Raw genomic sequence first — 20260 nt, 5'->3', positions numbered from 1 at the left:
GACGACTCCCCTATTCCAATGTTTATTGATTGGACAATTCCATATTGTATGATAACCTGCTACTCTACTAATTTATCGTATGCACAATTGTCGAGATCTAGTACAGTCTGCATTTTGTTTAAGTTTTGTAACCTGCATGTTTTGCAGGCCCTGAAAAATATTCAAAATGTCAGAACTCCTGCTGTATTTTATCCTACAGGTCTTTGTAGGGCTGCGGCCCAAATTTCAATGGCATAACCAAATACAAGTTGTTTAAAAAAATCTGCGTGAGTAGCGTGACAGACTATTATTCCGCCGCTCACAGAACTTGAATTCTGGCAGAATTTTTAGGTAGCTCCACAGAGTAAAAACTCTGCATATTCCTCCCACCCCTAACCTCACACAAGGTACGCGCTAAGTGGAGGTGGCTAGTGTACAGGACCATATCCTCTGCCTATGCACGGGGGTGCTGATTTGGAAAAGCCCCCGGAGTCCTGTTTATGGCAGACTTCCACAGGATATATGAGAAGAGTAGCTTTGTGATGTTAGAGGACCACCTACCTGCATCACCCCTTACTATGCTGGCCATTTATCCCCCCAACTGTAATCAATTGGCTTTCCTCAACACGCTTACTCCGGAGATCCTCTGGGACTCACAGGCACCTGGGCCAGGGATTATAATTGTGTACCAGATGTAGATGGGGACCGATCTGTCCCTCAACTCCAAATGGACGATTTTGTCCGCACATCACAATATCTCTGGGAGTGGATAGCTCGTAACTTCCTCCACAATGTGTGGAGGCTGGGACAACCCAATGATAGCGAGTATTACTTCTACTCTCCAGACTGGACCTTATACTTTAGTGAACCGCTGGACGAGCGCATCGCGGGGACAGAGTATCTAGCTATATGATCACTTCCCATTGCTGGTCACACTTTAATTGGGGGGCCCGCGCCCCAGGACACCCAACTGGCTACTCCAGACCAAGGCCGTGCTGGATACTCCCTTTTGGGAAACCCTAACGGTGCAAAATAGCACTTATTGTGACCTGAGCAGAGACACAATCCCAAGTAAAGCTGTTGAGTGACACGCCCATAAGGTGGTTGGGTGGGACACTGAATGGAGGCAGTAAGGGGTGTTCAGTGAGTCTTGACCGCAGAGGTGCTGTCAAGAGTCAATACCTTCAAGCTCCCAGTCTTCACAGGAGCAGAATGATGCTTGAAGCCAATGCCCCTCTCGAACCCCAATCAACCTCAAATTATGACCAAAAGAGATTAAAAGGGTCTTCAGGGGGGAAGGGAATGGGGAGATAAAGAAGAGACTGTCTCGTCTTTTTCTTAGGATTGCAATAAACCACCTGGTTGGGCTCCTTGTGGAACAGCCTTGAGTGGAAGGATTTGTACAATGCAAAGCAAGCAAACCATTGACACACATCTAACTTGGTTTTATTATGAATTCTACTTCTACTACATTCTTTTTCTAACTTATATACTTGCATACACCTTTTAGACTGGCCTTTGATTCTCTTCTTAAGATCTTTTCTGTACTCACAGAAATGTTTATGTGCATACTTATCCAAGTGGCTAAATTTACATTCATTCTAATGTGAAGAAAATTGACAGACGAATGTCACTATTCTTTAATTTTAGTGAGTCTCTAGTAAAGTCTTATTTTTCTAAGCATTAAATCAATACTTTAGAATATCACTACATCACAAGTCTCTTTTATTTTATTTTTCAGAAAACGTGCATGACCAGAACAACAAGATGTCACAGGATTGCTCAGGTAAGGTCTTATGTTGTTCTTACGGCTGAATTCAGTAGAATGTTTTTACTGGTAGAGATTACAATGAGAGTTGAAAAAAATACTGTAAGCTTCTGGCAAACTTCCTCAGAGGTACTCTTCAATGCGTATTTCTTCTTTTCCTAAATAACTCTAGAGAAAATTAATGCGATGGCTAGACTGCTTTTAGAGACAAAATTCCTAACACCAACCCACCGGGTATGTGCAACAAAGACTATCCCTGAACACCAATCTAACCCACGCCCGTGCTGAGGAAAAAGCCATTACTTCATGAAGAATCTTCAATGAAGTGCGCCACTAGAGAGGCTGCGTACCCACTTCACACTGTTCTATAGCTCTCGAGCCACTACTGGAAACCGGAAGATCGGTAACCCTGCGGTCAAGGGTAGACTCCATCTTAAGAGACCTTTTACGCGATAAAGATATCCTAGATGTCTTTTTGTCTTCAGTTTCAAGCTGCTTAACTAATTCAATGTGTTTTTTTAGTACTGCACTCACAACCTGGGAAGCGGAGTTCTGATTAGTTTTATGATTCCTGACAGGTGCTCACTAGACCTGGGCAGTAAATTCCGTTCCGCTTGCGGAATTTGGGTAATTTTGCGTTCCGCAGAGAAAGCGGAATTGCCAAAAATTCCACGATCCGCGGCTGCGCGCAATATTTTCCTTGTTCGTGCTTTCAAAATGCTTGTTTGCAAGATATTTCCCCCCGAGCACGCAAACAGCGTTCTCAAACAGGAAAAAAGCATCTTGAACTGGCAGAACAAGCAATTCTGCGTGTTCGCAAAACTCTGTGTGCCCGCGGAGATTTTTTACCGTTTTGCGGAGCTTTCCATAGCACGACTACGCAAATTCCGCCCACCCCTAGTGCTCACCTTAGAGCGGGAGATGCACGTGCTAGAAACTGAGGTAGCTCAACGACCCGCCCCTCTGGATCAGCTCCATTCGTTACATAATGAACATAGAGAAACAGAATCACGTTTGGGGAAATATGACTATAAACACATGCTGCATGTGGAGGGAAATCACGCCGGCAGACTATTGGCTTGGCTGGTGAGAGTAGACCAACACCGCCAAGTGATAGGGGCCATTCATTTGGAGGACGGCACGTTGGTGAACATTCAAACTGCCATTAATGCAGCTTTTCTGATATATAACTGCTCCTTTTATGTGACAGTGGGTGCCCCATTTCGCGCCCATACACAGGGTTTCTTGTGAAAAATACCACTATCCCTACTGACACCACTGCAGACAGGGTCGGATTGGGATCACAATTAGGCCCGGACACTCAGAAAACAAGCATTTGCAACGCAATAGGACTCGAATTTACGCAAGAGCTATTGCATTGCAAACGGGAGTGCGGGTGGGTGGGGGTGCGGGCAGCATGGGAAGAAAATGGTGCTCACAATCTAAAAAACACATACCATGCAACACTCAAAGTAAAGGGGCCAGTAGCCATGGAAGGATACAAATGAAGACATGGCCGTCATAAGGAGGGACTAACAGCCTATAAACTATTCGGAAGGCAGCATTTAGAAAGGACAAAGACACAAGCCTATGAAAAAGATGGGTGGGGAAGTGGGTGGAGCTTCCACTCCATACTCTATTACTGCATGCCTTGTAGAGCGAGCAGCGCATGCACGCTGCCGCTATAGCCTCAATCTAACAAGTGGCCCACATTCCCGGATCGTGCCTTTTCCTTAAACATCAATTGAGTAGTCTCATTGGGAACATGTTTATAGAAATGTTTGGTAATTTCAACATTTTATAGCTTATAGAGCCAATAGCGTGGGTAAAAACTAGGAGCACTGAGTTTTGGCCAGCCGGGCAAGGTGAAATATAATGGTCCAAGGGCCACAACACCTGCTCTGATGGGTATTTTAATATCCTTGCCTGTACAAAAATGACAAAAATAACCAGAATCCGGTATTTTTTCCCCTAATCAGTATTTATTTTAAACAGTAAACGTAAGGCAAATACACTTTATATTGATTTCTAAAGCTGCCTTAATGACCTGTGACTGATCGTCAAATTAACAAAAGCAGAAAAGCCATGTTAAAAAAGAAGAAGGTTTTTATTCTATATAAAGATTTGTCTTTAATTATCAAGCTCTGGCATTTGCAACATTCGAAAACCGCCAGAGGAGATCAAATTTGTTTTTATTTTTCAACCTCAGGACAAGAAGTGATTTGCCTAGAATCACAGGATGTTGAGCTAAAGACGGTATTCAAATAGTTCCGAAGTTGGCAGCTCTGGTCAAGGTAGCCTCACAGCTAGGCCTATGCAAACACCCCCCTCACAAACACACACACACACACCCACCACCTTACACTCAGCGGAGAAAGACACTGGGGCTGAGATGACAATACCTGGCCCCCGATAAAGCCCCTGAATACTCTCTCCCTCCCCGTCCACCAAGGCCTGAATGTGCTGTGATTGCCTGGTGGGGAAGGGGCCAGGGGAAAGACAGTGATTTTGGGCTGGGTCGAACCCAAGGGGGTGAGGTGAAAATAACCCTACAGCCAGAGGAACAACTGGCCCACATCTCTGTGGGCCTGGTAACACAAGGCTTAAAAAAACCAGTCCGCAGGTGGCACTTAGGGGTCGGCCCACCGGCCAATGCCCGACTGCCCACCTTCCCAATCTGACGCTGACTGCAGAGGGCTGATCTTGATGCACCCCTCCAACTGGAGGAGCTTCAAACCGCTGTCACCCTGTTAGCCCTCAATAAATACCCGGGAGCAGATGAGCTCCCAATTGAATACTATCCCACTTTTGGCCTGCTCCTCTTTCCACAACTGGGGCGATTGCCGGCCTCCCTGTTGAAAGGCGCTGATAGTAATTCTTCTCAAGCCCAGTTGTGACTACCTGGATGTTCGTTCCTGCTGACCAACGTCACTTCTGAACCTTGATGACAAAATATTGGGGAAGGTGTTTGAAAACATGCTACTCCCAGTCATCAGTGCTCTGGTCCATGATGACCAATCCTGGTTCATACCTGGATGCAGCATCTTCCTGAATATCCATAGGCTGCTGCATATGATGGAGGTTAGCCCTTCTGGCACTAAGGGACATGTTGAGGTATTTTTAGGTATCGTGAAAGAATTTGATACCTTCGGATGGGACTACTTCATGACTGTCATGGAAGGCATAGGTATAGGACCAAACTACCCTGGCTGGATTTGCACTCTATATCACAGTCTGACAGCGCGAGGGTGCATGGGGTTGATCATATCTGATAGTACTGAAATTAAGAGGGGTACCAGACAGGGGTGTCCCCTATCTCCATTGGTAATTCTCTAGCCATTTAACCTTTGGCGTGTGTTTACCTTTGGCGTGTGTATTGTGGCTGCATGCACACCAATGGTAATACCTGCACTTGGGGTACACAGCATTATATCCCTGTATGCAGATGACGCACTGATATACTTGCGATATAAGACAACTTCGCTACTGGCCCTGATGTTGTTCCTGGAGTAATTTGGGGAAGTATCTGGTATCAAGGTGAACTGGGCTAAGTCTTGCCTGTTCCCATTGCCCCCGATCCCTGAGCCTGAATGGAAGCTCGTGCCGGGGCATCAGTTGCAGTGGTGTTCTTTCACATTCAGGTATCTGGACGTCCAGATTTATCATGCCACTACTGACCTCAAAGAGGGCAATGTTGATAGAGTATTGGCCTCGGTCTGTAAATCCCTATCCTTTTGAACATACCTGCCGCTGTCCCCACTGGGCTGTGTGGCAATTTGAAAAATGTAAATACAAGCCTTGTTTGTTATACTTCTTTGCGGCCTAACCACTCGACCTACTCAATAATCTTTATTAGGGAATTGCATAGTGTCCTGGTGGAGCTCATCTGGGGTTCAGGCAGGAGACGAGTAGCGTTTTCAGTGCTCTGATGACCACAAGCTGAGGGTGGACTGGGTGCCCACAATTATGAGCTATACTATACGGGAGTGCAGCTGCAATGGCAGATGTGGTGGTTCGGTATGGTGTCGCACACAGATCAAAGCAGCCATGCCTATGTTGGCACCGGTATGTGAGAGGCATAGACCCTGTGCCGCCCTACTACTTACTCATTCTGGTGTGGCAACTACTAACCCTGCAGGAAGTGACCTGAAATTATTACTTAACACCTTGGAAGACGGAGGAGATAGATAATCATGGGGAACTTCTACTAGGAGAGAGCCTTCTTGTCCATTCAGATAGGGAGGACTCTTATGGGGTGGCATCAGGTCAATTCATAGCATATCATGCAATTCAACACATGATACACAACACATGGAGCGATGAAGGAGTAGAGCCACCCTAATCGTCGTCTCTTCATATACTACTGTCATATGATGGCACACGACGGGTCATTAATGTTCTCTATAACGCATTGAATTTCTCTGAACAAGGGACGAGTGTGAAAGCTAAGAACAGATAAAACACATTCTTGCCACATCAACTTACAGACAAACAAAGGGATCAGGTACTCCAACAGGTTAAGGGAGTGTCCTGTAACCCACGCTTTTAGTTCACTCAATTTAATTTTGTACATCAAACATACCTTACCCCACAACGTATCAAGTGTATGTTCCCCTTGGCCTCCTCTAGTGGCCCAGGTGCTGGACATTGGATGCTAGCTTCTATCACATGGTGTGGGAGTGTGCAGGACTACACCAAGCATGGGGGGAGGTAACAGAGATAACAGCGGTGGTTGTGGACCTCGCGCTCTCCTCTAAACCTGAATCCTGCCTCTTGTGAATATGACCCATAACACAAGGAGACAAATACTTGCGCAGACTCATTGACCCAGCCTTCATACCTAATTGCCATGATGTGTAAGGCTCCCATAGCTCCGGGTATCTGGTGATGATTGTGGACACTACTAAAGTGGGCATGTGCGGAATCAGATGTGCTTGCAGGAGTGCGCTTCGGGGGGGGGGGCGACACAGCAGACAGGCATTGCTAGGAGATATATTTCAGGAATATAGAAGCAAAGAACGACCACTGACCACACTGAATACTGCCTAAACCTCCTTTGCTGGTCTCCTAGCACTGACTGGTGCTCCTGAGCGGGCCTGGTGAAAAAGATGAGGGACTATCTGAATGCCCTGTTTCCCCCGGGACTCCTGCACTTGATGTGGGGACAGCCATGTGATTACACAAGCGATACCCAGGCTTCGAGGCCTGAGACCCCTGTATGCCCTGAGAGTACCCTGCTGACTCCCCCCCTTGTCCCCGTGATACACAACACTGCTCACCATGGAGAATATGCGGATGGGGTGAGGGGTGCAGATACTGTTACACACCTTATGCTTCCACCCATGTGTGTTGTATCCTAGCTGTTCTGGTATGACCATGCTGTAGTTGACCCCCCCCCCCCACCCCCGTTCACTACATTGATGGTTACCCCTTTCCTATTGGAACATGATAGGCGGAAATTAAGGACTCCACTGCCAGCAATTTTGTTTACTATGTTTGTGTACCATCTCCATATTCAATAACGGCCTCAATGACAACTGCATTGCTTTTGCATCTACACTTGTTGTGTGCTTCTGTTATATTGTGTAATAAAACAATACAATATTTTTTTTTTAAATGTCTCTTGTGGTGCACTGACTCATGGAACCTGAGGTCTGGCCCATAGGTGTGCCCCACCAGGATCAAAGAAATCTCAACCATTGCAACCGGCCAGGCTGAGTGAGTTATCTCTCAGATTGAAACAATAGCACATATATTGTTTGTATGCCCCGCCTATAAGCATCCTAGGAAAGAATGGCTTAAACCTGTTTGCCTCAATATGGGCACAAGATCAGGTGTGGAGGCACTAAGGATTCTGAAGACTAACATGCAGGAATCAATAGTAATTGCAGTTGCTACATTTCTGAGTTGGATGTGGGTTATCCGCGCTAACAAGATGAGGGTCCACTAATCTGGTTAGATCTTATTAACATTTTAGATTCAAGATTTGTTAAGTAGCACCACGGTTTTCAAAACACATGTTTTTGTATTTAAAACGTGTGATTTCTCAGTGTGTAAAGTATTTGGTCACCATGTTTCCTGGTTGTTTTATGGCTACTGTTATCTCTATATATTTATTATTTTTTATCATGTGTTTAAATGTCAATGTGTTTCACTCTATTGTGGACCTTATACTGCTAATTGTTGGTCATGGATTTTGTATATATTTTTTGATATCATCAAATTTTAACAAGACTTTTTTAAATATTGTAGTTATATTTGTCTTTTATGATTGTTACAATCGAAATAAAGACTAAATGAACTGAACTGAACTGAGTTCTCTCCAGTGAGCAGTCTCCCAGTTCTCCATTAAAAATGTCCCCCAAACCTAATATTCCACATTTGTTATAGCCTCTGTCATTTAAAACGTTTTAAACTATGGCTAAGGATAATATATAATACTCAAATGACCAGGATATATGTGTGTTTTTTTGTCTTTGTGTCTCAGTTTACTACAATAATGTCTTTACAGTAAGAATTTCATTGCATTTGGAAAATTTTAATATACAATGTTTAGAATTGTTTTACCTCAAACAATGTTAAATATACGTTTTCTATAATAATGATTTATACCTTGATTTTGAAAAGTTTTCATGGACCCCATATATGACAAACAGCCTTTCTTTTTTGCACTTCACATCTTGAGAATGAAATAAATACTATAAACATAAGAAGTAATTAAGTATTGTTATTTAGTGTAATCAACTGTCGGAAAATAAACCCCACAGCACAGATTCACAGAATCTTGTATAGAACGCGTTCATGCACAATTCCCTTTAAGACTTATCCATTGATTTTAGCTCCACGCTTTCTGTATTCCTGTTTCCTAAATCTATGAAGTGTGGTGGCAACTTCTCTATATAGTTTCGAATTTGTCCATTTCGTCACTTTATATGTAGTTTTTTGTAAGCTACCATTTACAACGTTATGGAACCAAAGAAAGGGCAGTTACTCAACAGGCAGACTTTCAAAGTGGCCTCATGGAAAACTGTAAACAAAGGGTCTCCTACAGTCCCACGTCCATTTGGGCCAAACAAATTCTACCATCAGTAAAAAAGCATTGGCAGAGGCAGTGGGTCTCAGAGAGTTATTGGCTTTGCTGATGTCATTTAGCCATGTTGTACAGAGGTGTGGCTGCTGTTCATCAATTTTTGCCCCGCATTGAAGACGTTTTATTGTATAAAAATGTTTTTAAATTGCATGCTGGTGATATCTGATCATTATATCTTTGTGAACATTGTGATTGAAACTACCTGTAACTTTACACGGTGCATATCAAATACATTATTAAAAAATATCTGGAGGTTCTCCATATTGCTATAATACTATTTAGATTGAATGTTCTGTTTTTTAGATATGAGTGATTAGAAGAACGGTGTTGAGTGCATGGAGTGGGGGCCATAATCACAAGGAGCTATCTCCGATTTAATGGCACTTTAACGCATCCAAAGTCGTGATAACATTACCTCCCCTTTCACAAGCCAGTGTAAACAGCCCACAGCACCAGTTTACCTGCGATAGCAGCCGCAAAAAACATCGCCACAGAAGACCCCCGTAACTATCGCTGATGAGATGCAGAGTAGGTGTTCCCGTGCCAAAAGCCGCGAAAACACCACTCCACAACATTCACAATGACCAGACAGAACAGCCATAAGAACACAAAACAGGCGATAAGGCGCGTTAGCAGCAGGAAAATAACACCTGCCCTGATCTGGTGCAAAGTCGGGCCACAGCCTGCACCACAAAAGGGAGCACAGCCCACAGCCACATCGGAAGGGCAACAGATGCCATGGAGCTACTGGTCATACAGCCCGGACACACAAGAGGGCCACAACACCCACCGCCACCACCCCAGAACCACAACCCCCACCAAGAACATCCCCCCGGACCACCACAGAGGCAGCGCAGACAAAGACAGCGGACCCCCAGGAAACGCACCAGCCACACAGACCCAACACCTGACAATGTCATTGCCCACTACAGGCTCAAAAGGACAACCATCCTAAGCATCTTGACCATCATCGCCCAACAGGCTGACGGCACCAACACAGCGGACAACCAACATCCCACCCCACACAAAGCTGCTGGCTGTGCTGCACCTGTTGGCCCCTGGTACCCCCCAACCAAAACCCGCCAGAGTCGGAGGAGTCACACAGCCAGCCACATCCATGTCCCTCACACCTGTCCTGGACATCCTCATCAGCCTGGTACCCCAGTCCCTATACGTCCAACACAATGCGCTGGACACCAAGCAAGGACCATACACCATAGCTGGATGCACTCACGTGTTGGGGGCAATCCACAGCACACATGTCATACCTGTGCCCCCTGCCGACAAAGCACACATTCACCAAAACAGAAAGTACACATCTCACTTCAATGTGCAGGCAACAACCGAAGACCTTGGAACCTTCACCAATGTCGCCTCCAAATACCCAGCCAGTGTGCATGATTCCTCCATCCTCCGACAGTCCATCAGCAACCAGCATTCCCAGGATGGCACCAAGGGAAATGCAAGGCCCCTTGGCAATTTCCAAATGAACACCCCGCTCACCTCAACTCCACAACCATGCAACTGCCAACTCTGGCTAAGCACACGTCACAAAATCAAAACCAACATACAAAACAACATGCCAACCCACCAAACATGACAGGACAACTCACAATAGTAACCTGGGCAAGCCGTGAACATGAGCCATAAACGGCATGGCATCTCAGCCACACACTAGCGGAATGTGGGTAGAGGTGGCAAGCAGGCATGTGTGAAGGAGGCAGGAGAACCATGCTTGTGAAAGTACACAATGCCAAGAGTGGCGGAGATGTGCAGGACAGACCGCAGTATGCAGAACACACCCATATCCATGGCAACACACACCTCTGGTGTATGGAGTGTATAGGACAGTGGACGCAACCATGTCACTCCGGCCAGTGGGAGATTGTGTGGAAATGTTGCCTGTTACGTCCCCCCTGTAAGCGTGAGCCGAGTGAGATGGCCAGACGTACGCCTGGGGTGTGAATAAAAAGCACGTAGCCCTGGGGGTGGTCCTCTTCCGGAAAGACCAAGGTCTCTGCCAGGATGGCACCGCTCACCACGCCATGAGGCCAACGCCGTCCTCGTGAGCGAAGTTACCTGCGATCCTGTGCGCATGCTGAACCCCTGCCTGCTGGACCCTGAACCAGTCAGGCCTGTCCCTGCGCAGCCAGGCCACACTGATCACCTGCCAACACCGGCGTGTGTCTCGGAGGGCCCACCACGTGCAGGCGCAAGCTCCAAGCTCGAGGCCCGCGACCTTGGCAGCCTCCTCAGACCATCACAGCTTCCACGACACAGGCCCGCTTTAGTCCTTTCTCGTTGACGTACTCTACGGCCGCCTCCAGCCTACACCACGGTCAAGTATGTCACACACTTGGAACTGAGTCTTGATTACACCATGGCAGTGAACATTATTTAAGGCAGAGTTCATGTCACTATACTTCCTTCGATGTGGTGCCACCAAGTCTGTGCATAGCATTACAACCAAACATGTCTGTGGGCCTACGCGGACTACTGCCCTCGGCCTACGCTGGTCATGAGTAGGTCACAGAAATGGAACTGAACATCGATCATTCAAAGGCAGAATACATATCATCGCGCACAAGGAGAGGCGGAAGAGGATGACGTGTTGCAGTCCGGAGGGACCAGGTTCATCGTTACGGAGGTGATTGAACACTACCGACAACTTCCCTGGTGTCCCTAACTCTGTGCATCGCGAGCCAACGACAGGTGGATGTGGGCCACTACTGACCGCTGCCTCCAGCCTACACTGCGGTCCAGTAGGTCACAGAGTCTTGATTTAGCGATGGCGGAGTTCATATCAGTGTGCCGGCATCATCGCAGACTGCATCCCCTCTCAGCACCGGTGCCACTAAGTCTGTTACCCGACATTAATGGACACTCTCTGGTCGTACATTGGTGGCGTCTTAGTCTATGGACTAGGGCCTAGTTTTCAACCTTGTGTAGCTGATACCGAATTGGTGGTGAAAACGAGGCTGGCGCTTTCCACTCCTCTATTTGCTGCTTCCTGATAACATCAGACCTTCCGCATCATGCCCTGGAGGACACCTTCCTCTGCCCCAGCAAGCCTCCTCCACATTCACTTTGGACATCGATGACGACCCGCTCACTGCGCGTGGACCTACATTAGTGCACCACAAGTCACCGTCCCATGGCAGGGTGCTTGTGCCGGCTGCTGTGCATCCAGGGCCACTAACTCTGTGCTGGTCTGGCCCGGGATATTGGATGGCCTCTGAGGCGATGGCCTTAGGATCATCAACGCCATGTGTCTGTGGCCCTGCGCTGTCCGCTGCCTCCGGCCTCAACTGCGGTCCACCAGGGCTCACACATCAAATCGAGTCCTGACCGGCCCAGACATCGCATCACCGCAGGAGGCACACGCCACCACCGCCAGGACCACCTCCAACCGCCATCTGCCAGAGTTGAAACAGTGGTCCTGACGGAATTACGGAGTTGCTCACACCTGTTGTGGATGCCATAATGATTCGGATACCCTGCTCGGCACTCCAGGTGCCACTGACTCAGTGCACCGCAAGCCATTGTCCATTACTGATTGAGTTTTGTGTTGTTGAGAGGTTGCGCAGCAATGTCACCTCAAGCAGTGTGGGAGACCTGGGACACTGATGAGGAAGAGGACGCAGGTCTAACACACCCCACTGCATCTGCATCAGCAATGTCTCGAAGGGACACAATCCGAGACTTTTTCTTCACATGGGCGCGCTCAGCTGTAGTGCCCCTACCTCAATGCACTGCAACTCACGGACACTTCTGTTTGCATTTTGTGTGTCTGCTTGGACTTTCTCCAGCTCCCTTCATGTTGCTCAGCAGTTTTTCTGCTTCCGTTGCACTGGTGTCCACTGTTCAAGTGGTTGCCAGCACCAAGCACTCTGTGTGGGCTGGCTTGCACTCACCCCACACACATCCAGCACAAGCGTCACTCTACATGTGGCACTGCCAATAAAGGGGCCGGGCGCACGTGCCCGTAGCCAGTACAACATAATGTCTACGAGTGTCCCTGTGGTCTTGTTGAATGCATGAGGGCCCTGGGCCCTACAACATTACATTGTGCAGAGTACATCGGATGCAGACATGTCACCGCAGGCAGCGGGTTGTAGCTTGGACATGTAGCTTTGTCGTCACCCACTCAATTCATAAGGGTAGTGGCCAGGGCGGTTGTACGCAGAGCCAACGTGGGTGTGTGACTGCTATTTGCGCGCCCCTTGGCGTGGTTCTGTACTGTGAATGTGCATCTGCATGTGTCTCTATGGCAGTGTGGGTCTCCTTTGTGGGGTGTGGGTGGTCCCTGAAGGGTGATAGACACCAATGTATGTGTTCTAGTTCACCTTCCATGGGTTCGGCCCCCACCAACACCTGTTGGGCCACCTCCCTTTGGCGTGCTGACACATGGCATTAGGGTGCCATGTGTGGGTGGGTGAAGTGTTGTGAACCAGCTGTGCATGCGGGTGCTTCCTGCTGTGTGGTCTGTTGCAGGCTCTGTGTTCTCCTCTGAGTAGCTTAGCTGCACGGGTCCTGGTGGTGGGTTGCGTGGGATATCCATAGGCTGTTGTAGGGCGTCAGTGACAACGGTGTGGTGGTCCTCTCCGGCATCACAGATGTGGTGTCTTCTGTGCTCTGCTGGAGGTGTTGTGGGCCCCTCTGCAATGTGAAGGGGAGATGTATGTTGACATTGTATTGACATGTATGTTGGCACATTGTTCTGGTTTACATGCAGACTGTATAGCAATGTACATTGTGACTGTTTGGGTGGTGCTGGATTCTTCTGCGGGACAGTGTACATTTGGACTACATGACGGATGTGAGGTCGTACGCGTACAATTCCATTTCACAGTTTCCAGCTCTGTCAGATGTAGTAGGCATGTTTCTGTGCATGTGCGGAACCAGTTGTTTCCTCTGTTCTGCAGTGTCGGCTATGCGCATTGTACCACGTTGTCGTCAATGTGGGTGTGCTGTTCTTGCTATGTGCGTGTGCTGCAGTGTGCCAAGGGGATCAGGGACATGATCCTGGGTAATTGTGGGTGTGCAGTGTGCTACAGCTCGCTGTGCATGTGTGCCATTGTGCCCATCTCCCCCGTCTCCCCAGTCCCTGTTCGTTACTCTCCCTGTTGATGTTGTGTCAAGTCCTCTTGAGCTGTATCCGTACTCCCTACTCCTTGCACCGTCTCCACACTGATGAATGTGGCCTCGGTTTCCTCCAGCTCCTCCTGTGGCGCTTGACTGCCACCTCCTGTTGCCAATGCTGCCTTCCTATTGGTAGCAGGTTTGTTCCTGGTTTAGGTTGTCCCCTCATGCCCGTGCCTCTTGGCTTCCTCGATTGGCCTCCTCGGCACTCCGACTGCATTCCTGGTGGTCTGCTTGTGGGTCAGTTGCTGGTAGTGTTCTGTCACCTCCGTGATGCTGGTCTTGTTTTCCTGCGGTCTGCACCCCGTCTTCCTCTCCCTCTTCTCCTTGGCCTACCCCGACCCCATTGTTCCGTGTTGGTGGTCTGTAGGGGTTGTGGGGTTCGCGTTGGCCTCTGTGCTGGGTCAGGGTGCATCCATGTTGCTACGTGCTTTGGCTTGTTTCTGGTGTGTTGTTTCTGCGGTTTTTATGGTGCATTTTCCCGCCAGACTCGTGGGATTTGCAGGCCTGTGGCTGGTTTTCGCTACTTTTTGTTCCGCGATTGGCCTCATCGCATGATTTTTTGCGTTTGCGTTTTACATTTTTGTGGCATGGCATTTAATTTTGCGCGGCCATTTGACGCGTTATCTGGTGACTATCGCATGCTACTGCCGTGTTGTGAATACTTGGTTGGCAAGGCGTAATTTTCCCGCGATGGAAATTAAGTGAACTATGCACACGCGGGGACTGCATTAACCATAAGGTAGGCATCCAGGAGTATACACCACTAATAGGGATGTACAGCTAACATCGACACGTATGGAAGTTGGCAACCTTATGTCTATTCATTACAGATTGGAAAGACGTGCAGAGATATTGGATACTGTCTAAAACAGTAGAGGGATTTGGGACAGACTAAAATCGTGCGAGGTTGAGGAAGGGTAAACTATTATACGCAGGTGAGAACTTCTTTAACAATATTAAAAGCCGCACAAATTTGAATAGAGGAATATGGAATAGTATACAACACCAGCCAATATCAATGTTTGCAGGGGCCTATATAGATTGCTTGTATAGGAAAAAGATGATATATGGTTATGAGTCAACGGATACCATGATCAATGCATATATGATGGGGGGTGATTTGAAATGATTAGGAGGAATAAATATTGATAAAATATGATGAGGGAACTGAGTACAACTATGATATCGGAAGAGACAAGGTTCAGATCCGCAAACTCAGTAAGACATCATAGCATATATAAATACGAATGGCTTGAGACAAGATATAAGAATGAAGAAATAAAAAACAATAAAACAATGATACAGGATGTAGGAATAAATAGAATGATAACTGATAGATGATGGGGCATGTCATAGCAATGTTCCAGAATTTAGTATCAGAATAGATTAGGTTACAATGCTAATTAAGTATGAAATTGGGTGACTATATATATTTATTTTGAACAGGATTGAAAAATTATACATCACAATTGAGAAAACGTCTATTAGTTGTCTTGATAAAGATGGTAATATAAAGAAAGTCCATCGAAACGCGTCAACGCATTTGAAAGCACAATCAAAAGGATTAATACAGATTTGTAGATATAAATGTGCCAGATATATCACAAGCTGTACTATCAAGATTGTTGGTCCGATTTGATGTGCAACCCATGACAAAGTGTATTGTCTTTCATGTTGTTTTCTCTGTTATGCGGGTTCATAACGGTGTGTCATTCATTGTGTCATTCATTGTGTGACAATTTATCCCCCTTTTTATTTTCATTTTGTAGATTATATGTTTTTTTAATAGTCCAGGTAAGGGACTCTAATGTGATATGTTTTTAATATGACAGAATGTATGTTTTGTATACAATAAATGTAGAAAGATTTTAATGTAAAAGTGTTTTACTGAATTTTGAGACATTGTGATGTAGGATCATTTGAGTGTTGGTTCAATCAAGGGATTGTTATTTCATACTTGTGAAGAGTACCCCATTCCCTTGAGCATTTCAAGGGGTCTCTCTCTGTTTTATATATTTGCAAATTAATAGAACCATTTAGAAATGGCGTGGCACTTACATATCCGTGGCAGGGCCGGACCATGCACAGACGGCTCTGGGTCTCCAGTCTGCAGTGAGGGTTCGTGTTTGACACCCGGACAGAGACGCCCATGCCGCAGCTTGTAGAGCACGCGCTCCATTCTGAACTCCACTCCTCACAGTTATAGAACAGGGGCTGAGATGCTACTTCCTGCTGCCTAGAAACTGTGTGAAAACATAAGACACATTTCGTAAAAAATATGCAAGAATTCAATTGCACTGCATGACGTGCAGTAATTATTTTGCTGATCTAAGCTTGTCAGTCACACACTATGGGCTAGATGTACGACTCGGCAATTAGCGAGTCGCAAATTGGGTCGCATTTTCGATTTGCAATTTGCGACTCGCTAATTGGAATGCACAACAGTGTCTCAAACACTGTTTGCAATTCCTAATGGGGTTGCATATTGCATGCCTCATTAATATTAATGAGGCAGGCGCAATTTGCGACCCCATTAGGTATGGCTAGTACTCACAGGGATGGTGGCCTGCTGGCATCAGCAGACCACCATGTCTGTGACTGCTTTTTTAATAAAGCAGTTTTTTTTAATGCAGCACTTTTTCCTTGAAGAAAAACGGGATGCATTTAAGAAAAAGAAAACTTTTCAGTTTCATTTTTTTAAGGGCAGGCAGTGGTCTCTGGGACCACTGCCTGCTCTTAAAAAATATTTTCCCACATACTCCTTTCCCTTTACGAGTGGTTTACCACCTACTTGAAGTAGGTGGTCAACTGCGAGCGTTTTGCGGTAGCAAATGCCGTCGCAAAACATTAGTACATAGCATGTTGACTCACTATTAGGAAGGGACGGCCCTTCCTAATAGCGAGAGTCGCAAATCCTATTACCCTTTTTTGCAGCTGCAAATTGGAGGATTTCCTGTTTGCGGCCGCAAAAAAGGGTCGTACATCTGGCCCATAGTGCTGTGCAACACAACCCAGCTGGTTTTAGTGCAACCTTCTGATGTGCAAATCTTAGAAAATCCACCATTAGGTTTTTAAGGATTATTTAGGTAGACAGACATACACATAACTAACTATGGAAATAGATAGCTAGAGAGATGGATTAGTTTCTTACAAAACACAAATACTGTTTTTCTGTCATATTGGAACTCAATTAAAGACTTCCGTAGAAAGGCCTTTGAATTTAAAAAGCTGCAAACCCATGGCTCAAACTGATGGTCATATTTTTAAGTTTAGCACTGCTTAAGGGTGTAAACCAGTGCTAGAGCTGATTTTGATTTAATAGAATGTGTGTTTGATATTTTGAACATTGTGAACACTTCTCCACTGAAACGACAATAATGTACTTCATGGAACTGCATTTTCCTGTGCTTGACACACAAGGCCTGAACTAGGCATTGACTCTATTTTTCTTTAAATGCAGCTATGGTAATACATGTGTTTTCATTTTTCTGTTCATCGTATATAACCAGAATTTGCACGTGTAATGCTTTATATTGACATGCTGTTCTTGAAGAAATACAGTGGAAGACTCTGCAAAATTCAAAGCTATTCCTGAAAGCAGCTATTTACTTGTGTGACTTCCAGTGTCTTGTAACTAGTCTGTACTGTCACATCGGAAGACTAGGTTAAACAGGGTACTTTAATATCAGTTGCGGCCGGCGCAGGTAAGCACGGTGGGGCTAGGCAGCAGGGTGGGAAGTTGACAGACGATGGGATAGGGAAAATTAAAAAAATGTCAAATTAAAAAACACTTACCTTGCGCTCGCTGCATCGATTGCAAGGGAAGTGGTTTTATTAACTTTTTTATTTAATTTTCTCTATTAAGTCGACTACCCCACCCCCGCCCCACCGCGCTTACCAGCACCGGCCACAACTGCTTAATATGCAGTTGGGGCTAGTGTTAGAATGGTGATATTAAAAGACGTTGTATAATTCTGTATTGTGATTTGTGAATTCATTGATACATTTGATCACTTTATGTTGACCTTGTAATTTCCATTTACTTCTATGGTGAATTTTCTCATATAAATCAAGAAATCTTGAGGTTATCGGGGCTTCTGCCACCCTGACTTAAGAGACAGAATCCTTGTAGGTTCGTCTTCTGCTTTTGACTTAGAATATTTTGTTAAGAATGTACTGCTGCATTTGATTCATCCATATGCTAAATCCTTTTATTGATTTTTTATGAATCTACTTTTGCTCTCTGTTTTGCATCCTGAATTATTTTAATAAACCTTCATGGTGTTAATTTTTCTACTGATTCCAGAAGATTTATTTCCTTGAAATGCTAATTCATTAATTTTGGTTTTGGATGTGCTATTTAGGGACACATTACATCATTTATTCTTGATGTAACACCATTCCTGATCCTGCATAGGCACTTTATCTGACAGGATAGAGATAACACCAGTATGAACTACTATTAAGGTCTGTCAAGTCGGGGCAATGACATCTGCTATGGGTTGAATCTACATGTCTCCAGTGTTGCTACATATGAAGAAAATAAATTGGTGTGTAAGCTTTAGATGTCCCCAGCTTTACCCCACCAAATTGGATGATAATCCCTACTTTCTAATCAGGAGTCAGTCGCAGAATATGAGAAATTAACTTGCAATGTCTTTCCTTTAATGATGATTATTAGGAATGAACGACAGACTACACCAGTACATGCTTATCTATCATTAACATTCATTAAAGGATTTTAGATGTATGGCTTTTGGGTAAATTATCTTCATAACACAAAATTGCTGCCTTGGCTTGGGCAAAATATTGCTCCTCTTTGTGGTAGAAGAGTTATAAGAAACAGTAGCTCTAGTGGATAGTTAACTTACTGTGGAGATCTTTGTTTTGTCTGGTCAAAGTTTTGAAAACCACAAAGTAGCACAGAGAGTTAATGTGACTGCTGCTGCAAGCCTCAACATGAAATATGCAGAGCACAGATTTATATTTTATGTAGATAGCTCAGTGAGTTACTTCTTTTGTCACAGAGATGTATTCATTACTTGCATTCTGGGGGTACAATCCTTCTAATATAGCACAGTGAGCTATGAATCGGCATCAAACATCTGAAGGCAAACTGCAAGACAAAGTTATAGAACCTTATTTTTTTTCTCATTTTTACTTCATTCTAGGGTTGCTTGAAAGGCCTAGTTTGGGACGCAATATATTTTTATTAGCATAGACAAACCCAACCTGTGTTATGTTTTAAATTCCGAGTTTGTGCTTCTCCAGACCAAGCACTTTTTTTTTGTCCTCATGTCACCACCGATTAGCACTAGTTGATGCGACCAAGCACTTGTAACATTTACGGCTTACCCATGAGGAGGACATGGGACTCCTACACCTTGTAGCCCAGAGTGTCTTATTTAACATTTCCTATGCATTGCTTTACTCAATTGTATGATTTATTGTCTCTGTATAATATGTGTATGTGATATAAAGTGCTCTGACATCCTACACTGGGATGAGTAGTGCCACAAAAGAAATTAAATAAATGTGAGAGTGGGATTAAGGAGATAGTAGGTGCACTGTTGGAGGGTGGTAGTGAAGGAATCCATTGAAAATTAGGGCATTGGGGGCGCCAATCGAGCAGCAAAAATCTAGTGTTTTACAATCTTTACTAATGATAAATTAATCCGTGTGTTAATGTGCGGCTATATACTTATAAAGAAGCCGTGCTTTGTGTAACTGAAGTGTTTTTATTAGTTAATAACCAAATCTGCATTCCTAACTGACAGTAGGCCTCAGCTGCTCAAAAGTCTTTCATTGTTAAACATAATGTTGATTTCGAAATGTGCTTTCACGTTTTTCTTCTCGTTGCAGGTGCACAATAACTAGCTTAGTTAGGAGAGGACATTTTATTTAGAGAAAGTTAGAGTAAGGTAATTTTAATTGACACTCAGGGGCAGATTTATCAATATTTCACGCAACCCATCAAGACACCTTGCTGTGCTGTGCTGTGCTGCGCTGCGTGAAAGGGCAGGAATGCGCGATATTTAACATCACATATGGCACGTTCTTAATTGTGCTGATTTCCCACATTATTGGTTCTCGAGCACGACTCTTGAACACCTATACTTCTTTTTCCCAGAACCTTTATTTGATTCAGTAAAAGACACCTTCTTTTCAGAATCAAACCTGATGGTCCTCAGGGCAGATGTATGAGGCGTTTTTCCCATTCGCAAATGGGACAGTTCTCAGAATCTGCCTGTTTGTGAAGGGAAAAGGCTTTTTGGGAT

General features: G+C 45.2%; 1 protein-coding gene across 1 annotated transcript in view; it reads right to left on the bottom strand.

Annotated features, from left to right (window-relative positions):
* CCN5 (cellular communication network factor 5) overlaps positions 1–20260 on the bottom strand; it is a 167594-nt gene that overhangs the window by 32643 nt on the left and 114691 nt on the right. Inside the window, exon 4 of the mRNA XM_085619336.1 lies at positions 16041–16225. Coding sequence (XP_085475462.1) covers positions 16041–16225 — 185 coding nt within the window. The remainder of the gene's footprint in view (positions 1–16040; positions 16226–20260) is intronic.

This window comes from Triturus cristatus, chromosome 7, assembly GCF_964204655.1.
Source record: "Triturus cristatus chromosome 7, aTriCri1.1, whole genome shotgun sequence".
Taxonomy (NCBI): domain Eukaryota; kingdom Metazoa; phylum Chordata; class Amphibia; order Caudata; family Salamandridae; genus Triturus; species Triturus cristatus.
Note: the sequence above shows the minus strand (reverse complement) of the source record. Positions and strands in the feature narration are given on the sequence as shown.